A 22,464-nucleotide genomic window follows, 5' to 3' on the forward strand; every position below is an offset into this window, starting at 1 on the left:
CAAATATCTGATTTTAATCCTTGAGAGAAGAGCCAGCTGCAGGTTTTCATCTTCTCCTGACAACATGAGTCACCTTCAGCATGCAGTCCGACGGGATGCAAAGGAGAAGACGACTTAAGAGCATCATCTTGAGGTGAAAAGTTCACAGCCGGCATACAAGAGTACAGTGGGAGCAGGAGAGGGAAAAAGAAGTAAATTTCTATTTAGCTTGAAGAACATGGCAGTCCTTTCTCTGATCAGAGACGAAATGGGAAAATTGGAGAAGGGGAGGCCTGAACTTAGTCTAATGGTGATGGAAAAAATGCTAAGAGATAGGGCTATCAGAGCTTCAACATGGCAGGATGTGACATTTGGAGAGCAGGAAGAGGAAACAGGACAGATATAGATTGGTTTGGTAGCCACTCCTGAAAACATGTCTATTCCATTAGAAACCTTGGTGGCAGCTAATGTGTTTATCAAAGCATGCACTTTGGGTCTATTCCTAACCTCGGGATGTCTGCAGCAAAGGCCAAAGGAAGACTTGATGCAAACTCTGACTTTGGCTCAGTTTTTGCTCATTTTCTTCTTCCACATTTCAAAACCGAGTTTTAAAACTTGTCAGTTTAACATTCCGTCACAAAAAAAGTGAAAAACCGCCCCAGGGTCAAATGATAAATCTAATCAGAGCTAATGTAGGTCATTAATTAGTAGGGCTTTATTGCAGCTCAGCTCATTTCTCCACGTGAGAACGTCATGGATAATGGGACAGAGTTCAGTCTAACTGATTTAACAAAAAAAAAAAAAAAACAATAGAAGCTCTTTGTGCAAAAAACAAGTACTGCTTTCATTCTGGTGCAGAGCACCACATTTTTGCATCTGAGGATTTCCACGTAACAGCAGGATAAACCCACTGTAAAGAGCTGAATCCCAACAACTTAGCATTAAGTCAAACAGGAGAGACAAAGAAATGTAATTCTGGTTTCTGGCTAATTCAAGCAGGAATGTTACAGATGTGTTTATAAAGACAGAGCTAGTTAAAGACAGAACTCTGCTCAGATAGCTTTACTATGCCTAACAAATATATTCTCTCAACTGTGAACCAAACAATAGGGAAGTTTAATAACAGTGAAAAATCATCAAAGGTCCTGTAAAATATTCATAAATTAATGCTGGCAATTAATTAAAGCATTTTTTTATTTAAAGGGGACATTAATATAACGGAAGTTACAACGGGAATGTGTAATTGTAGTTTATTAGCCTTTAATGAAAGCCTAAGTGAAAGTATATTTGTGTCAGACTTTGTCATAACAGGAGTATGGGTGTGTCCGTGCTGGAATCAAGCCATCTGATCAAGTCTGACTTAGTCCCATCAGAATGTTTGGGATAAGACAATCCAGCCCCTGACCTTTCTAGTCCCGGTCGTTAAGAGTGAAATGGAGCAGCACAGACTGAAGCTCCAGCTGTTTGCAAACCACAACAAATACACTGAAATAAAAAGGGCGGTGGTCCACCACCGGCATGCAGCCCAACTTGCCTTCAGACAGCTCCAGCTCCAGCTCCGCCAGCTTCTCCCGGACCTCCGCCGGAAGGGTCATTGCGACAGCCGGCGTGGGCTCCAACATCACCGGCAGCAACCCGGTGGAGGTTCTCTCTGCCATGGTGGTCCAGCACAATGGACGAACGAGTCCAGCGCGATAAAAAGCGATTTCTTTCGTTTTATTTTAAACCTCCCCTGGATTCGGCTCAGAGCAGATAGGGTGTTGGTGCGTCTCCTGCCTCAATGCTGCAGCTGCTTCGTCACCCAGATGTGGGAGAAATGCCTCCAACCGTCATGACACGGCTAGCTGCGACGCTAGCAGACACACCGGGCTCCGGGGCTCCACAGAGTAAGTTGGGACATGCTTCTGCCGGGCTTCGGCTCGTCTGGTCCTCGGCTCTGTCAGCTGCGAAGTCGTTTCAACTGTGCATTCAACTCCTCGTTCGCTTCCCACCGCGCGGTCGAGGCTGCAACAGCAGCCTTGACCGTGCGCGCTCACGAGGGCAGCGGGTTGTGTCTGTGTGCGTGCACGCCAGCTCCCTGCTGCTACTCCGCGTGCAACTCTCCTGCCTCCTACTGTCACTATTTTACGGAGATTTTAAAGAAATACATTGATGCTGAACTTGTTGCTGACATGCAAATAGAAACATCTGAAAACCAAATGTAGTGAAAATATAGAAGACCACAGATGAACATGTTAAATTTGCAGTTTCAATGCATATAAAATGATTAGAGAGTTTCATTTGATCAATCATGGTTACCAGTGATGCAGATGAGTCAGATTAAATGTCGAAGCTTTAAATGAGACACAAATTAGGGGGCAGTACATACCTAAATCACTGCAAGCAAGCAGTATTTTTGTGTTCGAGTAAAACCTTACCAAGGGAAAGTCATCAGGGTCAAAAAGTCACTGGGACAGCAATTTTCAAGAGTACTTCATTAGATTGTTCAATCTTCAGCAAAATGACAAGCACATCAGACTCCCTTTCAGCACTGGCAACGAGCAAAGCTGTAAGTGTGTAAAACATCTATGAATGGCGAACATTTTGTAACTGCTTGTTGCAAATCAGTAAATGTGTTAGATCCTCACGGGCTCCCATAGAAGGAAACAGCGTATGGCATCGCCCAGAAACTTACACCCGCGTACATGTATTTTAAATACGTTTTTTTATGGTTATTTACAAACCCGCCAATGTTTTCTATCAACTGAGCATCATTTAATTAATTTTCAACAAGTTTCGATAGAGATTCATGGCAGAAATTACACATTGTCACTTTAAAGAAAAGAAAGCGTATCATTGTTGTTAAATATAACTTGTGGGGTTCCACAAGGATCAGTTTTAGGCCCCAAAGTGTTTATGGTTCACTTAAACAACATATAGTGTTGAACATAGTAAAATACCTACTATCTGCTGATGATGCAATTATCTTTTGTTCTAGGGTAAAATCTTTGGAACATTCTGTCATTAAATTGAAATACAACAAAATACACTTATTTGATAATACACGTATTGTTAGATAGGTGGGATGGAGATGTGGAAATGAGTTAGATGTGTTTTGCAGCAGCTTATCTGAACAAACACCAGTAATCGTGTTTGTGTCAGATTAATACAAATCGAAATGTTAAAAATGGGATATGTACGTTGATACGTTTGCTTTGTTTTTGTGTTTTGTATTTGACCTTTCATATTTGTGTTTGAAATAAAATAAATCCATACCATACCATAGTTTATTCACATAGCACATTTAAAACGCAGCATGGGAGCTGCCCAAAGTGCTGCATAGGCTAAACCAAAACACTACCAATCTAAGCAATTAAAACAGAAGATAAAATTACAGATCAAAAGCAGATAAAACATGAGGAATACACATTAAAACAATAACACAATAAAACACTAAAACGAGTCACTGTCTAAAAGCCACATCGTAGAAGTTGTTTTTAAACGAGATTTTTAAACCGCCATTGATGGATCCTGCCGAACTATAATGGGTAACGAGTTCCACAGCTTTGGGGCAGCATGTACAAATGCTCGTTCACCCCGTGATTTGCATTGCATCCGGGGCGTGCAACGCAGCAGGAGGTTAGCCAACCTCAACGTGCGCGTGGATACATAGGGAGTGAGCAGGTCAGAGAGATAGGGAGGTGCCTGGTCGTTGAGTGCTTTAAATACAAAAGTCAGTAACTTAAACTGTACTCTGAAAATGACAGAGAGCCAGTGAAGATGTTCCAGGACAGGGGTAATATGGCTACGTCGGTGCGTATTTGTCAAGAACCTGGCAGCAGCATTCTGGACGACCTGCAGCCGATTCAGAGCAGAGACCGGAGCACCAACTAGGAGGGCAATTGCATAGTCCAGGCGAGAGGTAATGAAGGCATGGATGACTGACTCCAAATGCCTTCGTTTCAAGATTTGTCTGAGGCGAGTAAGGCGGCGAAGCTGATAAAAGCAAGACCTCACTACGGAGTTTATCTGTGGGCCCATTGAGAGTTCAGCATCCAGCTTTACCCCGACACTTGTCACGCACTGTTTGGGGTTGAAGGTTAACCCTTTGATGCATAATGATCACTACAGTGGACAGGTACTCAAAATTGTTATTTATTTGTTTTTGCTATTAAGCACAGCTGTTATTGCATTTGAGCCCCTCCATTTGGACTTCAGTAAGCCAAGCCAACATATTTCATGCTCAGAATGCACGCTGCCCACTGAAGTGGACATGTAATAAATTATTTGTAAATTATAAAATTTTACAAAAAATATTTGTTGAAATTTGTTTCATTCACACCTAAAGATGAATGGAAAAAATTGTTTAAAAATCATGGTTGAAGATTTCATAATTCATGCATCAAAGGGTTAAAAGGTCACAAACAGGGTGAGAGCCATGGTGGTTGCGGGTGTCAAAAAATAGACTCAGTCTTCCTTTCATTTATCTTCAAGAAACCGGATGCCAGCCAGCCCTTCACGTCGTCTAAACATGCAGCCAATCGTGAGCCCGCATTCTCCTCATCCATTGCTACATATAATTGGCAGTCATCAGCGTAAATGTGATAGCTCAGGCTGTGCTGATTCAGGATTTTGCCCAGAAGCAGAAGGTAGATAGAAAACAACAATGTCCCGAGAACGGAACCTTGTGGCACCCCCCCCCCCCCCCCCAATGCAGTGGGAGACAGGAGGATGCAGTCAACATTCTGGACAGAGATGGATCGGTTGGATGGGCAGAAGCGGAACCATTTATGTGCCACCCCCGTCACCCCAACCCAAGACCCAACTCAGATCAAATCAAGGTCCGCTTAATAGTGATTTGGGAGCAGAGTGGTACAAAACAACCAACGACAAACATATACAACAAAATAGTTTATAAAAAAATTAAAATGCCTTTTTCCAAAACATTTAAATAAATGAACAGCAAATAGCAACACTGGGGAAAAAATTTACATTGCTTAATTAATAGTGATATAAGGTTAAGTAGAATTTTTGATTTTGCTTTTTACTGAATTGCAATGTTGTGATAGTTTGTGCTTTAGATAAGAAACAGACAAATATTCATGCAATGTAAATATAACATATTTTCTCCCACAATCTTCCATAGTAAGTGGCTGTAGCAGCAAAATTTGAATAAAACATTAAGTATTTCAGCACTAATACATTCAAATTAACATGACTATTCACTCAGTGTCTTACTGATGTTCTTTTTCAATTTTGATTTGGTAGATGCAAAATGATCACTTGGCCCCACACAAAACCTTAAAAACGGAAGGATGGTAAGTTAAAACTTTATTGTACATTATGATGAATACATGAAATGTAATAAAAAGTACAATTAACATTCTATTAAAGCTATGAATAAAAATACATTTTCAACTAAATATATTAAGGTCAGCATTTGACATTTATAAGCTAGCATAATTATATAAATTTAAATTCACATTTAAAGAGAAGCAGAAAGAAACATTCAACTTCATGACGATGAAGAAAAGCTCCTCGTCGCGTCTTTAGACTATATTTTATTACAGTAAACTTCAAGACTCATTTTTTACTGAGATCTGAGATAATAAAAAAATGTAAATTTATATAGTGAGCTGCCTTCCAATGTTAGTTTAACTGTAAGTCTTGAGTTTCCAGGACTAACAATACTCTATGTTGCTCTTTTTCAGACGTCTGTATCATGAAGTCTCTCAATAGTTTACTTGCATCTGTTATAAAAAAGTTGAAATATAAAGAACTAAATAGTGTCTCAGGTATACAGAATGAGTAGTGACGGAAGCAAATACACTTTTATTTAGTTTTACTTTATATTTAAATAAATGTTCTGCTTCTATTCTGTTTGGTTCTAGTTTTCCATCTTCATTGAGTCTCTGGTTAAAATGTTGAGGTTCTGAATATGGATTGGGGGGGGGGGGGGGGACAAGGTTTTATAGAAAAATGTATAAAATAAAGAGAGAAAAATATGTTTAGTATTTAAATATTTCTTCTTCAGCCGCTAGGTGGCAGTGTGCACAAATGAAACGCTTGAATCCATGTGAAATTGGTTGAGGGAGTTCAGTTGAAGTAACTTCCACTTTAGCATTTCTAATCCAGATATAGATTCTTCCTTAAAGTGTGTTTTACGTCGATGCTATAAGCTGCTCCAGGATTTCTTCTATTATGCTCAAAAATGGCTCCATTCACCCTCATTTGAACGTCAACAAGATTCAGTTTCCTGTCAGAACAGGGGAGAGAAAACGAGAAACATTTAGACGAACAGAAGACGATATTAAATTTAATGTTTGCTTCTACCTTCTTTGGGCGTCGTGTAAGGCATCAGTCAGCGCCTTTAGGTAGACAGAGTGATGTTTCCTTTGCAGCAGCTGACGTTCATCTGTCCAGCAGTGACTCCAGAATATATCTGCTTCTTTGGGAATGGAACCACTCGCTGGCTGTCTATTAAAGCCATCGACCTCCACGCTCTCGGCCACGTAGTTCAAATTAGACTCTACAACGTTGTACCTCTGGATAAAGAACAGCTTTGGCTTCCCAGCCAGCATGGGACAAGCGTCACCCGTGAAAAGATTTCTGATGCAATCTATAGCAAAACCGCCACCATACTCATCTGTACCCAAAAGGCGGTGGGTAGAACCACGGCTGATGATGCAACAGACAAAAGCATCTCCTATGTGGTTTTCTGTCGGTCTCAATATTTCTCTGAGAGATAAAAGGATGAGATCAGAAGTCAAGAAAAGGTAGAGGGAAACGTTGAAGTGAAGAGCCTTGAACGTCTGTTCTAACATTTCTGAAAGAGAAAGACGACATAAATAATTAGAGAATAAGTGAGTGACTTTGCAGTACACATGTATTTTTTCCCTTCATCTGAGTATTTTCACTTTTCCTGCACCACATCTCAAGGATTGTTGGGCTACATTTTACGGTACGATAACTTCTTATTCACTAAAAATCATATTTTAAACTGAAATATTTATCCTAATTGTAGTCACTCAAGCCACTTGTACAATAAGAAAATTAGCCCTGTAGAATAAATTTAATTCCTTAATTCAGTTTTCCACAAAAATGCAAATCACAAAACCAAATTACTGCATAGGCATTAAAGCAGCAATCTGGAGTGTTCCCCCTTTCAGGAATTACGTATGAGTTTTTCAGAAATCCATAAAGTGACAGCATTAACCTGTTCTGTGAAAGAATGTGAGCGATTTGTCAAAATTCTATTTTGTTTTACCTCATTATAATGTTTTAGGTCTCACCTCCACCATTTCCCACACAGTCTATAATTACACAGACTCCTCTTGGATTAGTGTTCAGGTTGTACCGTTCCATCGGACTCTGCAGGAAGAAAGCACAAACCTGTTAAACATGCACTTTAAATAAGTACATAAATATATTTAATATGCTTTATGACTGGTTAATATTTACCCCGCAGGCTGCCTCTTTGTGTACAGGAACCACCATGTTTACTCTGGCTGTTGAAAGAGTGATGCGTTCAAATGTGCAACAATTCAAAACACCTGGGCGTTCTGTGGGGATTTCCTGTTAGTTACCGTAAAACCCCCATGTGACATATTATAATTTTGAATAATCGGTAATCTGAAATGGTATTTCACCAAACATTAACACCTATAAAACCGCATCATCAGGATGTCTTTAACTTTAAAGCTTGCCTTACCTATGTGCGCGGGCTGACTTTGTTTGATTTCCTAGATGAAACATATGCGAAGTTGGTTTTATTTTTATATCAGTTTGAGAAAAATCTGGGAGACTTTTAATGTTTGTACACTACGCACAGCAGCTTGGCAGCTTTGCCGTTGAGCTAACGGCTCTGCAGATGGCCCAGCTGTAAACGACACAGAAAAGTAAACAAAAGTAATAAATAACACAAAAAATAATGTGAAAAACAATTTGCTAACTTTTTCTTTAGTTTATTTACTTATAACATGGGGAAACTATAAAAACATTTATTTGAAAAATTGCAGTGACAGTAAGAATGACATCTGGTGGTAAAATGTAGGTACTGCGATCCATGTATCAAAACAAATGAGTCCACTTTCACCCACTTCCCCTTCCCCTTAATGAGTTTCATGCTGGTTGCCAGTTACAGATCAGCCACCAGAACATTCAAGATGAAAAGTGAAGACGAGTGTAAGTTGATAAGTAAATAAATACATTCCACTGTAATGTAGAATTGTTCATAATTGAAATGGGAAGTCTGAGAAATTGTCAGAGTCGACAATCGTTTTTCTAATTCACTGTTAAAATTGTTAGCTCAACATTAGCCTCTAGCCTTCTTTACTCATTAAAGGCGGCGTAGAGATGCCATGGCTCTTTGTTTACAAATTACTTCTGGGCTGCTCCTTTTACTGACTTCCATTCTGTGCCAGCCTGTGTCAAACTATAAATGCTGGCGCAGTCTTTGCGTTGAACACTTGGCAACCTTGCAAGCTCACATATGTATGGCTATGGAACCAGGAAGAATGGAGTCGGGACTGTTTGGCCTAGTCCCAATACTCGTACTTCCATGCTTGCACCCCTCAAATTGGCGTTCCTGTCCAGTTTGTGAGTGCACAGGGTGTCAGGATTCTCAAGTGTGGCCCTTGGCCCCGCCCCTTTTTTCACCCTTGAGCCACACTTAGCCGAAATTCACACCGATGTGGACTTCAGCCCACAATCTATTGTTGTGTGAGGATTTTGAGAAGAATGCGGGGAAATGGCTCAAGCGCTCTTTATGAAAATATTTATTTTCAAGTACTTGTAAGCATTGAAATATTGAATATTTTATTATTGTATACACATACAGTACATACAGTTACAGTATAAAGCCTACATACCAGAGGTGTGGACTCTAGTCACATGACTTGGACTCGAGTCAGACTCGAGTCATTATTTTAATGACTTCTGACTTGACTTGATAAAATCTATAAAGACTTATGACTTGACTCGGATTTGAACCCCAATGACTTGCGACGTGAATCAACTTGCATCTGTTGACTTGATGATGACTTGAGCATATTTGCCATTTTTGAACAAAAGTGGCACGACATGGACAAAAATCGTAAATCATTTTTCGTTCTGGGTTTGATTTACTGCTAAATGAAGCAGCACTTCGTTTAGAATCAGTTTCAGTTGCACTTTCTGCTTGTTCGAGCAAATAAATGAAGCTTTAAGAAGTTTTATTTCTGGAATTTATTTATTATCATCGTCATTAAATTGAAGTTTGACAGATGACTTGATTATGACTTGAAAATTCAAAGTTAAGGACTTGGACTTGACTTGGACTTACACATCATTGACTTTGGTTTCGACTTGGACTTGGTTGTCTTTGACTCGAGACTTGACTGGAAAGACTTGTGACTTGCAAAGCAGTGACTTGGTTAGAGCCCTGCACTGAAGCCCTAGGCCCTCGGGTTGGCCCGGCCCAACGGCCGGGCTTCGGGCCAACGACTGTGTAATTACCTCGGACACGGGCCGGGCCGGGCGCCTTTATTTTTAATCGAATTCATAAAAACAATTTGAAACACAAACGCAGCAGTAGAGCCCTGCGCGGGACTGTTTTCTTCATCCCGCTCCTGCCCGTTCCCGCTGAATTTCTGACCATTACCGCCTGCAACTGCAACGTGTGTGTTACACTCCCGCCCGCACCCGCAGCGTGCATGTCTACTCCCGCCCGCAACCGCAAAACTCGGAGAAATTATTACCTCGCAATGAAAGGGATGTATTGAGTTTGCGTCCTCTCTGGTCCTGGAGAAAACACGTCACAACCCGCGGCTCTTCCATCCATCTGATGCGGCTCTCTGTGCTTGTAAAATAATGAATGGATATTTAAATAAAATGCTTCATATTTTACTGACTTAATTTTATATCTGTAAGTCAATTCTGTGTAAAGATTGTCTGCGTAAACCTGAACAGTTCCAACCCAGTCTTACTGTGAGACCTGGTTGACGCGTCACGCTTGTGCGTAATCATAGGCGCTTCCTGAGCTGAAGAGATTCTGGACTTCTCCTCAGACGGCTTCTGGATGCGTCACCACATTGGAGACAGGAACAAGCGCTATTCAGCCAAAGTTTCATAATCAGGGAACATTTTCTAAGTGACAAGTCTCTCTGAGAGACAGGGTTTGGAAAACACTCGCTTCAGTGGGAGGAATCTTCCCGCATGCGCTCTGGTTCTGCAACACACTCCAAGCCAATCTCCACAACTTCAGCTCGCTGTGCACATATGCGTTGACAGCGAGCTGCGCTGAGCAGCTCAGATGTTCAGATGGGAATCTTTTCTTGGGTGATTTAGCTACATCTGCGATGTGTGTAACGAATAAAATGTCAGTTCGTCTGCATGCGTCGGGGTAATTCTTTCTCCGTCAAAATAAACTGTCAAATACGGGAACTGTCCAGTCAACACAACACAAGCCCTGCTTTTGACTGTTCTGTTTTCTTGTGAAAATTGTTGGAAAGAGATAAAATTTAACTTGATTAACACCAGAGCCAGTGCGCCGTCATCTCCGTGACGGTAAATGAGGGAAAAACAAATCGATCAGATCCTGCACGTCTTTTAACACATTGGTCAGGATTGACGCACTTTGTTTTCATTTAGTTGGTTAAAAAAAAAGTCGGGCTCGGGCTCGGGTCAGGCCAGAGAATCCTGAAAACCTTTTCGGACCAGGTCGGGCTGGGGCTCCACCCCCTCGGGCCGGGCCGGACACGGGCTCAGATTTTAGGCCCGTGCAGGGCTCTAAGCTGGGCGATATGGCATAAAATCAATATCATGATATATTGAGGATTTCACCTTGATAATGACAAATGGACATAACTACAGGTATGCGCAGAAACAAAAGTTGTCCACTAGATGGGGCTGTCAAACACACATCTTTTCATTTTTTTATTATCAAATTTGACATGGGAAAAATTATCTAATAAGTCAGAAATTTCGATAACGATAAATTTTCGATTTATTGCCCTGCCCTAGTGGGTCATATGGTTAAACAATTCTTGCTTTACATTTTGAAATGCAGCTGCTTTGGTAATTGCGTGCAGCCTACAAACAAATTAGTCATTCCAGTCACTACAGAACTTCCTTTGGTTTCACTTACCTTTTTTTTTTTAAAAAAAAAGAGGTGTTTCACTGAAACTTCCTCTAATAAGATGAAATTCTCACCTGACATCTTGTAGCAGTTGACTTTTTTGACCAGATCGACTCTGCCAATATCAAGTAAACATTTTCCCACAATGTCCACTCTTTCAGGTGAAACTAAATCCAACTTCTCCAGTTCAACGATCACATCCAAGAAGGACTGCAAAGGGAGTTAGAGTAGGTCCAAATGAAAATGTCAATCAAGCACTCACACACACACACACACACACACACACACACACACACACACACACACACACACACACACACACACACTTCTGATCATAACTCACCTTAGATTTTTTGACTTTCTCACGAGATAACGTGTTACCAAATAGGAATTTTATCTCCTCCACATCTTCAGTAGACATTTCTTCACTTATATTGATCATCAGTACTCTACAGAGCAAAAACCATGTTATTAAATAAAACACTGCATCTGTATAAGTTGATGGCTTTTTATAACATTCCTTACCTGAATGGTTGGAAAATATTTTCATATGTTTGCATCTTCTGTTCTATCTCAGTCCTGCAAACTTTATAGACCTTCTTTAGGACGTCATAACGCCCCAGACAAGATATGAGCGCCTTTAGGAACAAATGGGCGTCTCCAGTGTTTTCCACTTTGGATTTCAGCGTTTCCTTCACTAATTCAGCACAGCAGTCTGTTTCTAAGCTTTCGCACAGATAGATTAACTTCCTGCAGTCACTGCTACTGAGAGCCTCGGTTATTACATTGATCATCTGTAATTGACTTTGATCCAAATGAGCCATGTTGTTGATTGGAGTTTCTTGAAGATGATTAACTGAAGATCAAAAACCTTTAGGAGTCAATAAAAAAGCAGCCAACCAATCAGAACTGACGCTCTTAACGTGATCAGATAAAACATATTATTTAGAAAGGACAAAAATGTGTTCTAAATCATCACACATATACATTTAAATGTAAATTACAAAAGGGGCAACGGCAAAAACTTACCTTACAAACTAAACACGAGGCTAAATGAAAGAGGAATTAACCAGTCAACGCTATGACGCACTTTACTGGGAAAGCACCGAAAATACAAATGACGAGACGCAACCACTTCCCAAATTACTTTTAATTGTAAATTGGAATTGTCTTTTAAGAGTTAACACATTTACGAGAAGAAGTATGGGGAAAAAAGATTTAAATATCCACAAAGTGTTCCACAGCGAAAAAAAAGCGAAAGTGAAAGAACAAAGAGAGCTTTGTGACTGAGTAAACTCAGCCCCTGTAGGACGAAACACGTGACTTAAAATCATGAACAAACATAATACATTCATACACCGTTTCATTAAAACTTTCAGTTTTTTTTGCAGTGTATAGAATGTTTAATTTTGTGCTCTGTGCTATATTTTTAAAGATTTTGGTGTACTTTTTCCCTTTTTTGCATTAAAACATTCGCAGTTAAAACGTGGTAAAAGTGGGATTATTATGTTGGATTTTTAAAAAGGTAATCAGTATTAATTACCACAAATACACAATCCTAATCCTATGTAATCCGTCTGCATGTATCTTTATAACCCCCGGCTGTGTTTTCAGAACGAGTGTGCTGAGTTTTCCCACTAACATGAACGCAACGCCGCTTCTCCTCCCTCTAAATCGTCGAGTTCCGCTCCGTCCAGCCAATCGCGTCCCGCTCTCTTTCAGCACCGTTGCAGTGTGGAGGGGATCATTTGAAGCTCGCGGAGGAGGATACATACAGGGATCATTGGAGGAAAAGTACTCGACCTGAGTGACCGCCCTGGGCAAACACCTCCTCTGCCTTCCTGATTCAGTCATTGTGTTGCAGCTCCATTGCCGTTTAAAGTCCGAGTGAGTGTTTGATTTCATTATTGCAGATTTAAAAAAAAGAAAAAGCAAAACATTAAGAATTTGCCAGGTAGCTAAGTCAATGGGTGCTACTGGTGACTTGGAACACCACCAGCTGTCTGTTGTGGATGTAAACCCGCAGCTAGGGAGGATTCAGCGGCAGGTTGTACCAGAACAAGTGGTGCCTGTAGTTAGAGAGCAGATGCTCCGGCGCTGGAGCCTGGCTACCAGCCGCCACACAGATGCCTCGGCCTGGTCACGACTGATGGAAAACGAGGGTGCCCACCAGCTGCTTGACAAGATGAGGCATGCTAGCGGAATGCAAGTCGAGCTAAGGCAGCTAACGAAGGCGCACAGGCTCAGGCTTTCGTGGCATCCCCCCCCAAACAAGCCGTTAGCTAATAGTTAACCAACTGCTTAACAGAGCTGCGTAACAATTAGTAGAACTGGTTAGCTGGCATCAATGTTTTTGGGGAAACACTTGCTGTGTTGATAGTTGTGGCTCTATACCAAATAGTTGATCTTAAATGTTTAGAGTAAATATATTTCTAGTGACGCTTGTGAAGGCGGACTCCCAAAAATGTTGCAGCTAACGACTTTTATTTTGAAAATATATATACATTTATGTATAACCGGAAGTTAGAGGTGTGCATATGACTTCAAATTTGTGCAAATTTTTTTTACTAATAATATTCCTAACAATTAAAACTTGAAAATATTTAACATTTCTAATTAATGTTTGCAATTGGCAGCATTTTCATTGTTATTCCATATTTGTGCCAGTGCAGATCTGTATAAACATTGGTAAATTGAATGGTAGCAATGAAGGATTTTATGACGTGTTTTTTTCTTTTCAAAATCGTTAAAGTGTTAATTATCAACACAGTTTAATGAATACTGAAGTGATTTAGATATACAATTCTTAAGGAATTATAGTTCATTATATAAATCTAATGTTGCTTATAAATAGATTTGTAAACAAGCATTAGACACCATAACTTTGCGTAAGGACATCATCAGTGTTATCCACACATTGTTTTACCCTCTTACCTCAGATTTCACCTAGACACTGCTGCACTTTAAAAAAAATACTTGGGTTATTTGTTTACATTAGGACTGCACATAACAAGTTGCTTGTGTGTCCAGTTTGCATTGACTGACTATTGAAACGTATGTTTTCCTGTACATTGGTGCATGTATGGTACTTCAAATTGAAAAAAATCAATATACCCAATGCTTCTTTATTGAAAAAGAAGTGGATCAGGTTTTAATGTAACCATCATGCGTTTCTCACATTACTAATCCCTTTTGTTCACTCGTACGCTCCATTAACTCTCGTTGCTTCTGTCAGATTGTTTTCTAGTTGTGTTTTGATGTAGTCAAACCCAGAACCAGTAATTTAATTAAACACTCTGCTTAATGTGACGTTGGTCAAGATGAATAAGCCGCCATTAAAATAACGATGTAATGGGCAAAAGATGTAGGGCTGAAGATCTAGATAATTCCATGCCATCTGCTGCTCATCCTCAGCCATCCTCCTCCTCTTCATTTGCTGTAACTCTGCCATCATGTGTTTTGGGACCAGACTATCATCAGAAGAACTGCAGCCTATTTTAGACAGAAACCCCACTTACTCACCTAATCTGTGTCTCTGTGTCTAAGGGACACGTTTTATGTGTTGCTTAGTGTGGCAACACTGTGTGTACATTTGCTCCAGTTGGAGGAATCCCTAACTTAAAAAAATCAATCCATAACTCTGTTAAATCCATAGTTTATTTCCCTCCCACCAGTGGTGACACACACACACACACACACACACACACACACACACACACACACACACACACACACACACACACACACACACACACACACACACACACACACACACACACACACACACACACACACACACACACACACACACACACACACACACACACACACACACACACACAATCAAAACTGTAATTAGCCTGGCATGGATTAGCAATGGGGAGCATTTTCCACTGTACTATACTCCCTCACACAGAGTCACACAGACAGACACCGTCCTGCCCTTCTTCTAACAGAAAAAGTTGTATTTCCGTGTTGCGCCCCATGAGATCAAGCAACCTCACAGCTCACCCCTGTAGTTTAGAGATCAAACAAATGATCATTTCCCTCTAATTTCGTTGCTTGTTTTTCTCTCTTTGAGCATCTAAATAAGCTTGTAGAATTCTTTAGAAGTCAGCAAAGGCAATGTTTTTGGCTTTCATGCAGTCAGCTGGATATGTGGTTAGCATGCAGAGAGAGATGTGGTACTGCTGACTCACAGCACTGCCGGGTGTGTGTGTGTGTGTGTGCGTGTGCGTGTGTGTGTGTGTGTGTGTGTGTGTGTGTTTGTCTTGGCTCTCTCCATGATGTACATGTCTCTCCGTCAAGCCAAACAAGAGTCCCCAGGAGGCAGACTAGCATAATATATGTCCTCATTACTCACTGCAAGGTCAACTCATTTTACAATTTCTATTTAATCCACAGACTTTTTTAATCAGTTGTTTGGATGATCCCCATCATCATTGGAACTTTGTTGTTTGATCAAAGGTAGAAACTTAAAGAATAGAAAACCTAAATGCAAACGTTGTTTTAACTGTCACGTCTCTATGTGGTAGATATAAATCTTTCAAGTTTTTTTTCTATTTGAGGCTTTTTTTGCTGTCTTTTTTCTTGATTCTGCTGCTTTTACAATATGACTTATAGTGCAAATAGATTTACTGAATTCCCCATAGCCTTCTTACCCAGCTAGCTAGGCTAAAACTTTCCACCCTCTCTTTCACCATTCCTCCTATCACAGAGGTCAGGATTCCCAACAAGATATTAACCCTTAATTTAGACTTCTGGATTACAGATCCTTTAATCCAACTGTTTCATTAGCAATCACATTAGTAAAAATGACTGCGTTTATGTTTAAAATAGTGATGCACCGATACTGATATCTAGGGTTGTCACGGTATGAAAATTTAACCTCACGGTTATTGTGACCAAAATTATCACGGTTTTCGGTATTATCGCGGTATTTTTTAAACGGTGTTGCATATGTTCAGAAAGCATTGATAGTCCTGTTCTACACAAACAGAAATAGTTTTGAAAAGGTTTAACAGTGTTTATTAAACCTAAAATAACACAAAGCCTTAGCAAAAGTGCAACTTTTCACAAGTAAAGGAACAAATAGCTTATTTTTCTGGAGCATGTTACAGTAGTCAGTGCAGGTTTAAATTATACAAATCCAAACATTCGAAACATAAACAATATGTAAACAAATCAAAGAAACACCACTTGTTTTCTCATATACTTGTTTTCTTCATTATCAAAATGAAAATCTAAAACTCCAGTCCACACTTGACTTGAAGTCAACCTTAAAAAAATATGTATTTAAAATAAATAGCCACTTTAAACAAATTACTAAAATAACTACTACACTATGTAATCAAATCCAAATGTTCAAGTATAAATGGCATTGAATAAGTAAACAAATCAATGACAAGGAACTAATTGTATATTTCTCTTCATCATCAACAAATAAGATGCTTCATCCAGCAACAGGGTGTCCGTGACACGGTTTAAATGCTGGCAGAGGACGCTGCGGCTGCAGTCTATAGTGACTCGTTGCATTCTCCCTCAACCAAAAGTCCTCGCGTCATGCATTTAAGCTAAAATGCTAATGTTAACTTACCTTGCACTGGCTGTAGAGACGTGGGTGATGGTCACGCAGATGTGCCATTAGATTCGAAGAGTTGCTGCCTTTTGCAGACACTTGTTTCCTGCACGTTCTGCAAACGGGATAGCCGTCTTCTATTAACTGTCCCTCAGCATTTTCAGAAATCCAAAATATGCCCATACTTCCGATTTAGTCTTCTTTGAGGGCTGATGGATGTCCTGGGCGCTGCCGTCTCCTCCTTCGGCCGTTATTTCAGCTTCAAAGTTTTGTTGCCGTTGCAAATTAAAAAGTGCGTGTGCGCGCCGCAGGAACTTCAGCTGAAGCGACGGTGGCTGGTAAGGGTCACCGCGCTGAAACCGCGGCCACGGTAAACCCACCGAGATAATATAGTTTTTTAAAAACTGGACGGTTATTTTTATTGTCAACTTTTTTACCGGGGTTTACCGCTATACCGGTTACCGTGACAACCCTACTGATATCCGATACTAAGATCACTGTTATGGCCTATAACCGATATTGACATTAATGCTTCTAAAATCAGCAGGTTTCGTATAGAATGAAAATTATTAAAGCTGAATTTACATTATTATGTACACACAACGCACACATTTAGGGTTCTGAGAGGATTTCATTCACCGTTCACATGACTAAACAATTAAGGTTGGTTTATGCTTGACGTGTCCGCGAGGTCCGCACGGCTCCACGTGGAAAAGTTGCGTCATTTTAACAACCACGCCCCTCCACCGCGTCTCCGCACGGCCCAAGATTTCCGCAACGCGCACCTCGGAAAATTTCTAACCACGCGGACGGACGGACGCGGAAAAACATGGCGGACCGGCAAGAACTAGTGTGGCAGAGGTTCATAAACACAGACATTTGTATGATTCAGCTCTCAGAGATCACCGTGATCAACATGTTGTTAATAATTCTTGGAGAGAAATAGCTCGCACTGTCGGAAAAGACGAGAACGCTGTTAAAAATGCTGAAATGCCATGTTGTAAACAGTAATTTCTACTTCTACTATGGTGTAGTGTTGGATGCATGCTGTAGAGCTCCATGCTGCCCCGTTCAGTTTGGGAGAATATTGGCTCACGGCAGAGACGAGCCGCACAAACCATAAACGCTGCGAGTTGTGAAGCGCGTTCCATCCGCGAGCCGCATCACCGCGCGGAAAGTGAATGCGTCAAGCATAAACCAAGCTTTACACACCACGTCCTCACCCTCTGAAACAGGCAAACAAATGGAGATGAGATAGAAAAAATATTGTTTGTTAATATCGGCCTGGTTTTATTTATCTAACCGATAGCACTATGTAAAAAAAACGACTAGCATCGGCCGATAGCGATATTGATGCAGATATATTGTCCATCCCTAGTTTAAAACAATGCTTGCAGACAATGAAAGCAGCATCTTTGTGTTGGAATAAGTGCTTGATTGTGGCTCAGGCATTTCAGCTGCTTTAGTTCATTTTGGTGAGCGCTATATTTGGATCACCATTATTTAAACTGTTCTGTGTTGTTAGATTTAGTGGTTAAACTTTAATCCACCTTTTTAGTGAAAAGTAACTTGCAACAGGTATTTCAGTCCGGTTTAAATACGTCTTTATTGAAGAGACCTGTGGGAAAATCCAGAAGTGCCTGTCTCAGCTGGAGGAGAGAGTGGCAGAACAGGATTATTTCCTGATATTTGGACATCTCTCCTTGGATTGGATAACAGCAGCACGACTCTACCACTGACTCCGTTTGCTCTGCAACATTGATGTCTTTACAAATAACACACGCCTAGAGGAGCTTCTGCCATGTGGTGGAGTTGCTAATGCTAACGTTAGCTTCCGCTAGTCGAGACGTTCTCTGCTGTTTCCTGGATGCTAATCCAACAAAAGCCTTCCTCATCACGAGTCAAGATGAGTGAATCTATGAATGGTCAGAGACAGTGTGGCGTAGATCTGTCAGGCTTTTCTAATCCTAGCATTTTGCCATCTATTTTCTTTCTGAAGCTAACGCAGGAGAAAGGTGTAGAAGACTTTTTTCATGTTCAGCCTGCATGAAAAACAAGACTGACTGTAATCATAAATAATCATTACAAAATGCTTTGTCAGTGTACCACACCTTTCAGACACACACTTGCTCACTGTTCCATGCAGTATTTCTAACAAAATAACTAATCCTGAACTAATATGTCGACTAGTGTTTAGCTCAGTAAGATCAAATCATCCCTTACTTGCTGATAAGCGGTAGCGTAGTTTTGTTATACTGAAAACCCAGGGCTGAACCCGGTGTTACCTTGTTAAGCCACTAATCCTGCTATGTAGTACAGGCCTCGGTTATGTTTTTTTTTTTACATAACGCTAATCTCTATAAAAACTAGTACTCATCGTTTTTTACTAAATCACCATATTGGATAGGTGTACTGTTTATTTATTTTGTTAAGCACATTCTGCTCTTCGTAAACACGGCTTATGCGATAAGACCGAAGGACCCTTGAACCATTCCCATTTGCCTACAGGTTATCAGAAGGCACATGTATGTGACAAAGAAACTAGTTCTGCATTCATTGAAATGGCAGAATTCAAAGTGTGATCAGATAAAGCCACAGCAATGGAGTCATCATCCTCCCAAGGTCTCGGCTCCCTGCTGGGCTTTACCTTCCTGTTGGTCTGCTCTCCCGTTTTCCTGCTCAGCGTGCTGGTCACGACTCGGTCTCCTGCTGACGTTGAGCAGATGCCAAAGGCCTGGCTGATTTCAGAGCGCCTTTGAATCACTGCCAATTATTTGTTTTGTTATAAAGGATAGTGGAGTTATTTGTGGCAGAGGTGCTTACTGCCGTTTGTAACAAAGTCAAGCTACTAATGAGAGAAACCCAGAGAGTTAAAGGTGTTTTTTGGAATTCCATCATTTTTTGTGTCTGGCATCTTAATGCAAGCAGTGATTGAGTGTTTCATTAACAAGAAAAGTTCTGGCCAAAGCCCTGAGGCTAATGTTTAGTATCTTGGCCACAGGTGCTTCTAGAACTGTTTGTCCAGCTAATGTAATTTTTTTTTTTTTTTTTTTTTGCATAATTTCTATGCAAAGAATAGAGCCAAATGTAGCTGGATTGTTATTGTTTTCCATGTGGTCAGAATTGGGTTGATTTAATAGTTACAATGCACAATGAAAGGAAGGGGACGTTCTCTCATTGAGATTATTTGACACTTTAGCAATCCTGCCAGCACGAGGTGGAAATAAGACCGTTCCTCTACCCCTATTCCTCATTGATCTTTTTTGGGATGTGGAAACTTTGATCTCCTCCTTTGAGCAGTTCAGTGTTTTGGCATTTCATGAAAGCCCAAGATGGACCATTGTTAGTTGATCAGCTTATTCAGCAGTACAGCATTTTTATCTGTTTTTAACAGCACAGCACACCGTGTACACTTTGTGAGCACTTGGGCCAAATGCTGTTGGATTAGCCGTTATGGTTTATGACTGCCAGTCATTTACAGAGAAAACAGCTCTCAGCATCATGAGTCTTTTGTAGTGTCTACTAATAGTATTTGCACAATTTCTTAGAGTCCCACAGCTATTTTTGTTGTCAAAATTGTATCCATTACCAACCAGCTTTAAAGGTAGGGTTGACTTTCCTGGAAAAAGCCATTCAAGCCAGCTACTTTTTGAAAAAATATAACTCTAATTTTCAACCCCCTTTCTTCAGGCCACGCCTCCAGAATTTAGAATGCCGGACACAACGGATACTTTCAAACAACCATAAAAATGTAACATCATCTAACCTTGTTTGCACATTTTCTGACGTAATTTCTAATGTAACACGCCTACATAAGAACTACAGAGCCCCTAGGTTGCTAAAAGACTCTTCATAGCCAGGTGCCAGTCGGTCGGAGTTCTTCTGACTTTGTCTCCACTCTCCACTGAAGGTTTAAGAAAGGTAAAACATTGGGACCTATATCTAAGATCCATGAAGGGCTTAATACACTGGAAAACCCTCTCCATTACATCCCCCAATGCTACTTGGCCATTAAACAATTGAGTATGCTAGCTAATATGGCTAACCCGGCTCTGGCTTTGCTTCCTATTCAACTGCTCCAAGCCGAGATCCTGTGATTCATACACCCAGAGGGGTAAATGTGGCTAGATCAACCATTAAGAGTAGGACGTTCACAAAGATTGGATTGTATATTTCAGAAGCTATTAAAATGATTTAATCTTTACTAAACATTTGATTTATTGTTTGCCATTTATATGTGAAGAGAATTTCAAGCAAAATGGCAAAAATGCCCCAGCAAACCATCCTCTATCCCACATTCAAGTGCTCGAGTGTTTAAATGGTATTTAGTCTCCTATCAGAAGACTCTGTGCTAGACGGAGACATTTATTTTCTCCAGCTCCTGTTAAGTGTTTGAGGGTACATCCTCCAAATGCACTCATTAAGTTCCACAGAAATGATCACATTAATTATTACAAAAAGTTGTGATTATTTCTGCAAGAAAAGCATCTAATTCAAGCTCATAAGGTTATTCTCTGGAAAATGTCCTCGGGATTGCTTATTATCATCAATGACGAAATGTTTAGCCGAGGTTGGTACCAGATTCCTCAAAAGGCTTGGATGCCATCAGCATGTGCGTTTACCCCGTATGTGGGTGTGTACACACACACACACAGCATTTGCATCGAAGGCATTTGTATGCCCCAGCTTTAGAAGCATTGGAGGTGGGGAACAGGACATGGTTTGCAGTCACCTGTGCATTTGTGTGCTGCGGCTCACCCAGTCTAATTGGTGGAACCCTGTATGTGTGTACTTGAGTGTAACGCGCCCACCCCAACACGTCTTGCCCTGCAGCTGCAGCAGAGCTAATTTTAGCGCAGGATGTGCGTATGCCTCAGTTCCCCCAACTTGCCCTGTGATAGATGAGAGAGCCACGGTACAGACGTTTTAAACACTCACCTCAACCTCACCATCATTTCACGTGTGTTCTGAGAAGTCGTTTTCTACATTTTTGTCCACGTGTCCCATTAGCAGCAGTATAGATTTTCCCCTTGGATATAATGACTTCAGTTATCACGTCCTGCTTGCTTTTGACCTTTACTCTTACAGTCTTTTGACCCGGTTTGTGTTTCTCTGAGGTGGAGCGTAACCAGTCTGCTGCTCTGTCTTTTAGCCTCATTTAGTCCTTATTCTCTGTGGAAGATTACCCTATCGGATCATTTTACTGAGCTTTTTTTTTTTAAAACTGTGCTATTTCAGAGCTAATCGCCCACGCTGCAGGTGAGTGGCTGGTTGTTGTTACTATTGAGAGCAGCACAGCAGATTACACCAGACTGACTCACTGCAATCGGGTATTAGAGTTAATCCCCCTAACTAGGGAAAGTGTGTGCATGAAGTATGACTGTGTAGTGAAATGTACCTGCACCTAAGGAAAATTCCCCAGAGATGGGTGACAGAGATCTGTAGGCTGCACGGAAACAGAATCACCAAGGCTAAATGATCAAGACTCATTGTTCACAGGCTCACAACTACACAATATCAGCCCCAAAATAGCCTGACCTGAATGACAAAGAGTGCTGGGATGGAAAATAGGAATCAGGCACGACAACTGATCAATGTGCCCTGTGTAGTGTGTCATTACCCAACAGCAAAGTCTCTTAGAGGAAAAAATAATCACTATAAATACCCTCAGTGACACATGGACATGCAGAACTCGCTCTAGCGCTTTAGATTTAATAAAAGCAGCCTTGTACCTTTCCAAAAACCAATAAGTGATTTAAAATGTAAACAAAATGTGAGTGATCAACGGTAATAGTTGATTAGGATTTTAGTG

General features: G+C 40.6%; 3 protein-coding genes across 16 annotated transcripts in view; 1 reads left to right on the plus strand and 2 right to left on the minus strand.

Moving 5' to 3' along the window:
* The window catches only part of dip2a (disco-interacting protein 2 homolog A), a 95,227-nt gene extending 93,058 nt beyond the window's left edge, over positions 1–2,169 (minus strand). For all 10 annotated transcript variants that reach the window (XM_015966686.3, XM_054747021.2, XM_054747019.2 and 7 more), the window contains exon 1: positions 1,514–2,169. In XM_015966686.3, coding sequence (XP_015822172.2) covers positions 1,514–1,637 — 124 coding nt within the window. In that variant the 5' untranslated portion in view covers positions 1,638–2,169. The remainder of the gene's footprint in view (positions 1–1,513) is intronic.
* A 3,107-nt stretch (positions 2,170–5,276) lies between these two features.
* Positions 5,277–12,391, minus strand: LOC107390131 (CASP8 and FADD-like apoptosis regulator). Of its 3 annotated transcripts, XM_015966684.3 has the most exons (10): positions 12,104–12,391; positions 11,600–11,945; positions 11,418–11,523; positions 11,149–11,284; positions 7,788–7,837; positions 7,670–7,700; positions 7,420–7,466; positions 7,251–7,329; positions 6,292–6,784; positions 5,277–6,214 (listed from the first exon to the last, which is right to left on the minus strand). In XM_015966684.3, exons 2-10 carry the CDS (start codon positions 11,896–11,898, stop codon positions 6,085–6,087), a joined length of 1,371 nt encoding a protein of 456 aa, XP_015822170.1. In that variant the 5' UTR covers positions 11,899–11,945; positions 12,104–12,391; the 3' UTR covers positions 5,277–6,084. The 3 variants fall into 3 exon arrangements, with proteins under 3 accessions (XP_015822170.1, XP_070400050.1, XP_070400051.1); XM_070543949.1 differs by having other exon boundaries at positions 11,600–12,391; XM_070543950.1 differs by lacking the exons at positions 7,670–7,700; positions 7,788–7,837 and having other exon boundaries at positions 11,600–12,391.
* A 379-nt stretch (positions 12,392–12,770) lies between these two features.
* Positions 12,771–22,464, plus strand: part of LOC107390130 (hyccin 2) — a 38,118-nt gene continuing 28,424 nt past the window's right edge. Inside the window, exon 1 of one of the 3 annotated variants that reach the window (XM_015966678.3) lies at positions 12,771–12,961. The gene's annotated coding sequence lies outside the window, so the exon portion shown is untranslated. The other 2 variants (XM_015966681.3, XM_015966680.3) reach the window with 2 other exon arrangements.

This window comes from Nothobranchius furzeri, chromosome 14 (assembly GCF_043380555.1).
Source record: "Nothobranchius furzeri strain GRZ-AD chromosome 14, NfurGRZ-RIMD1, whole genome shotgun sequence".
NCBI lineage: Eukaryota > Metazoa > Chordata > Actinopteri > Cyprinodontiformes > Nothobranchiidae > Nothobranchius > Nothobranchius furzeri.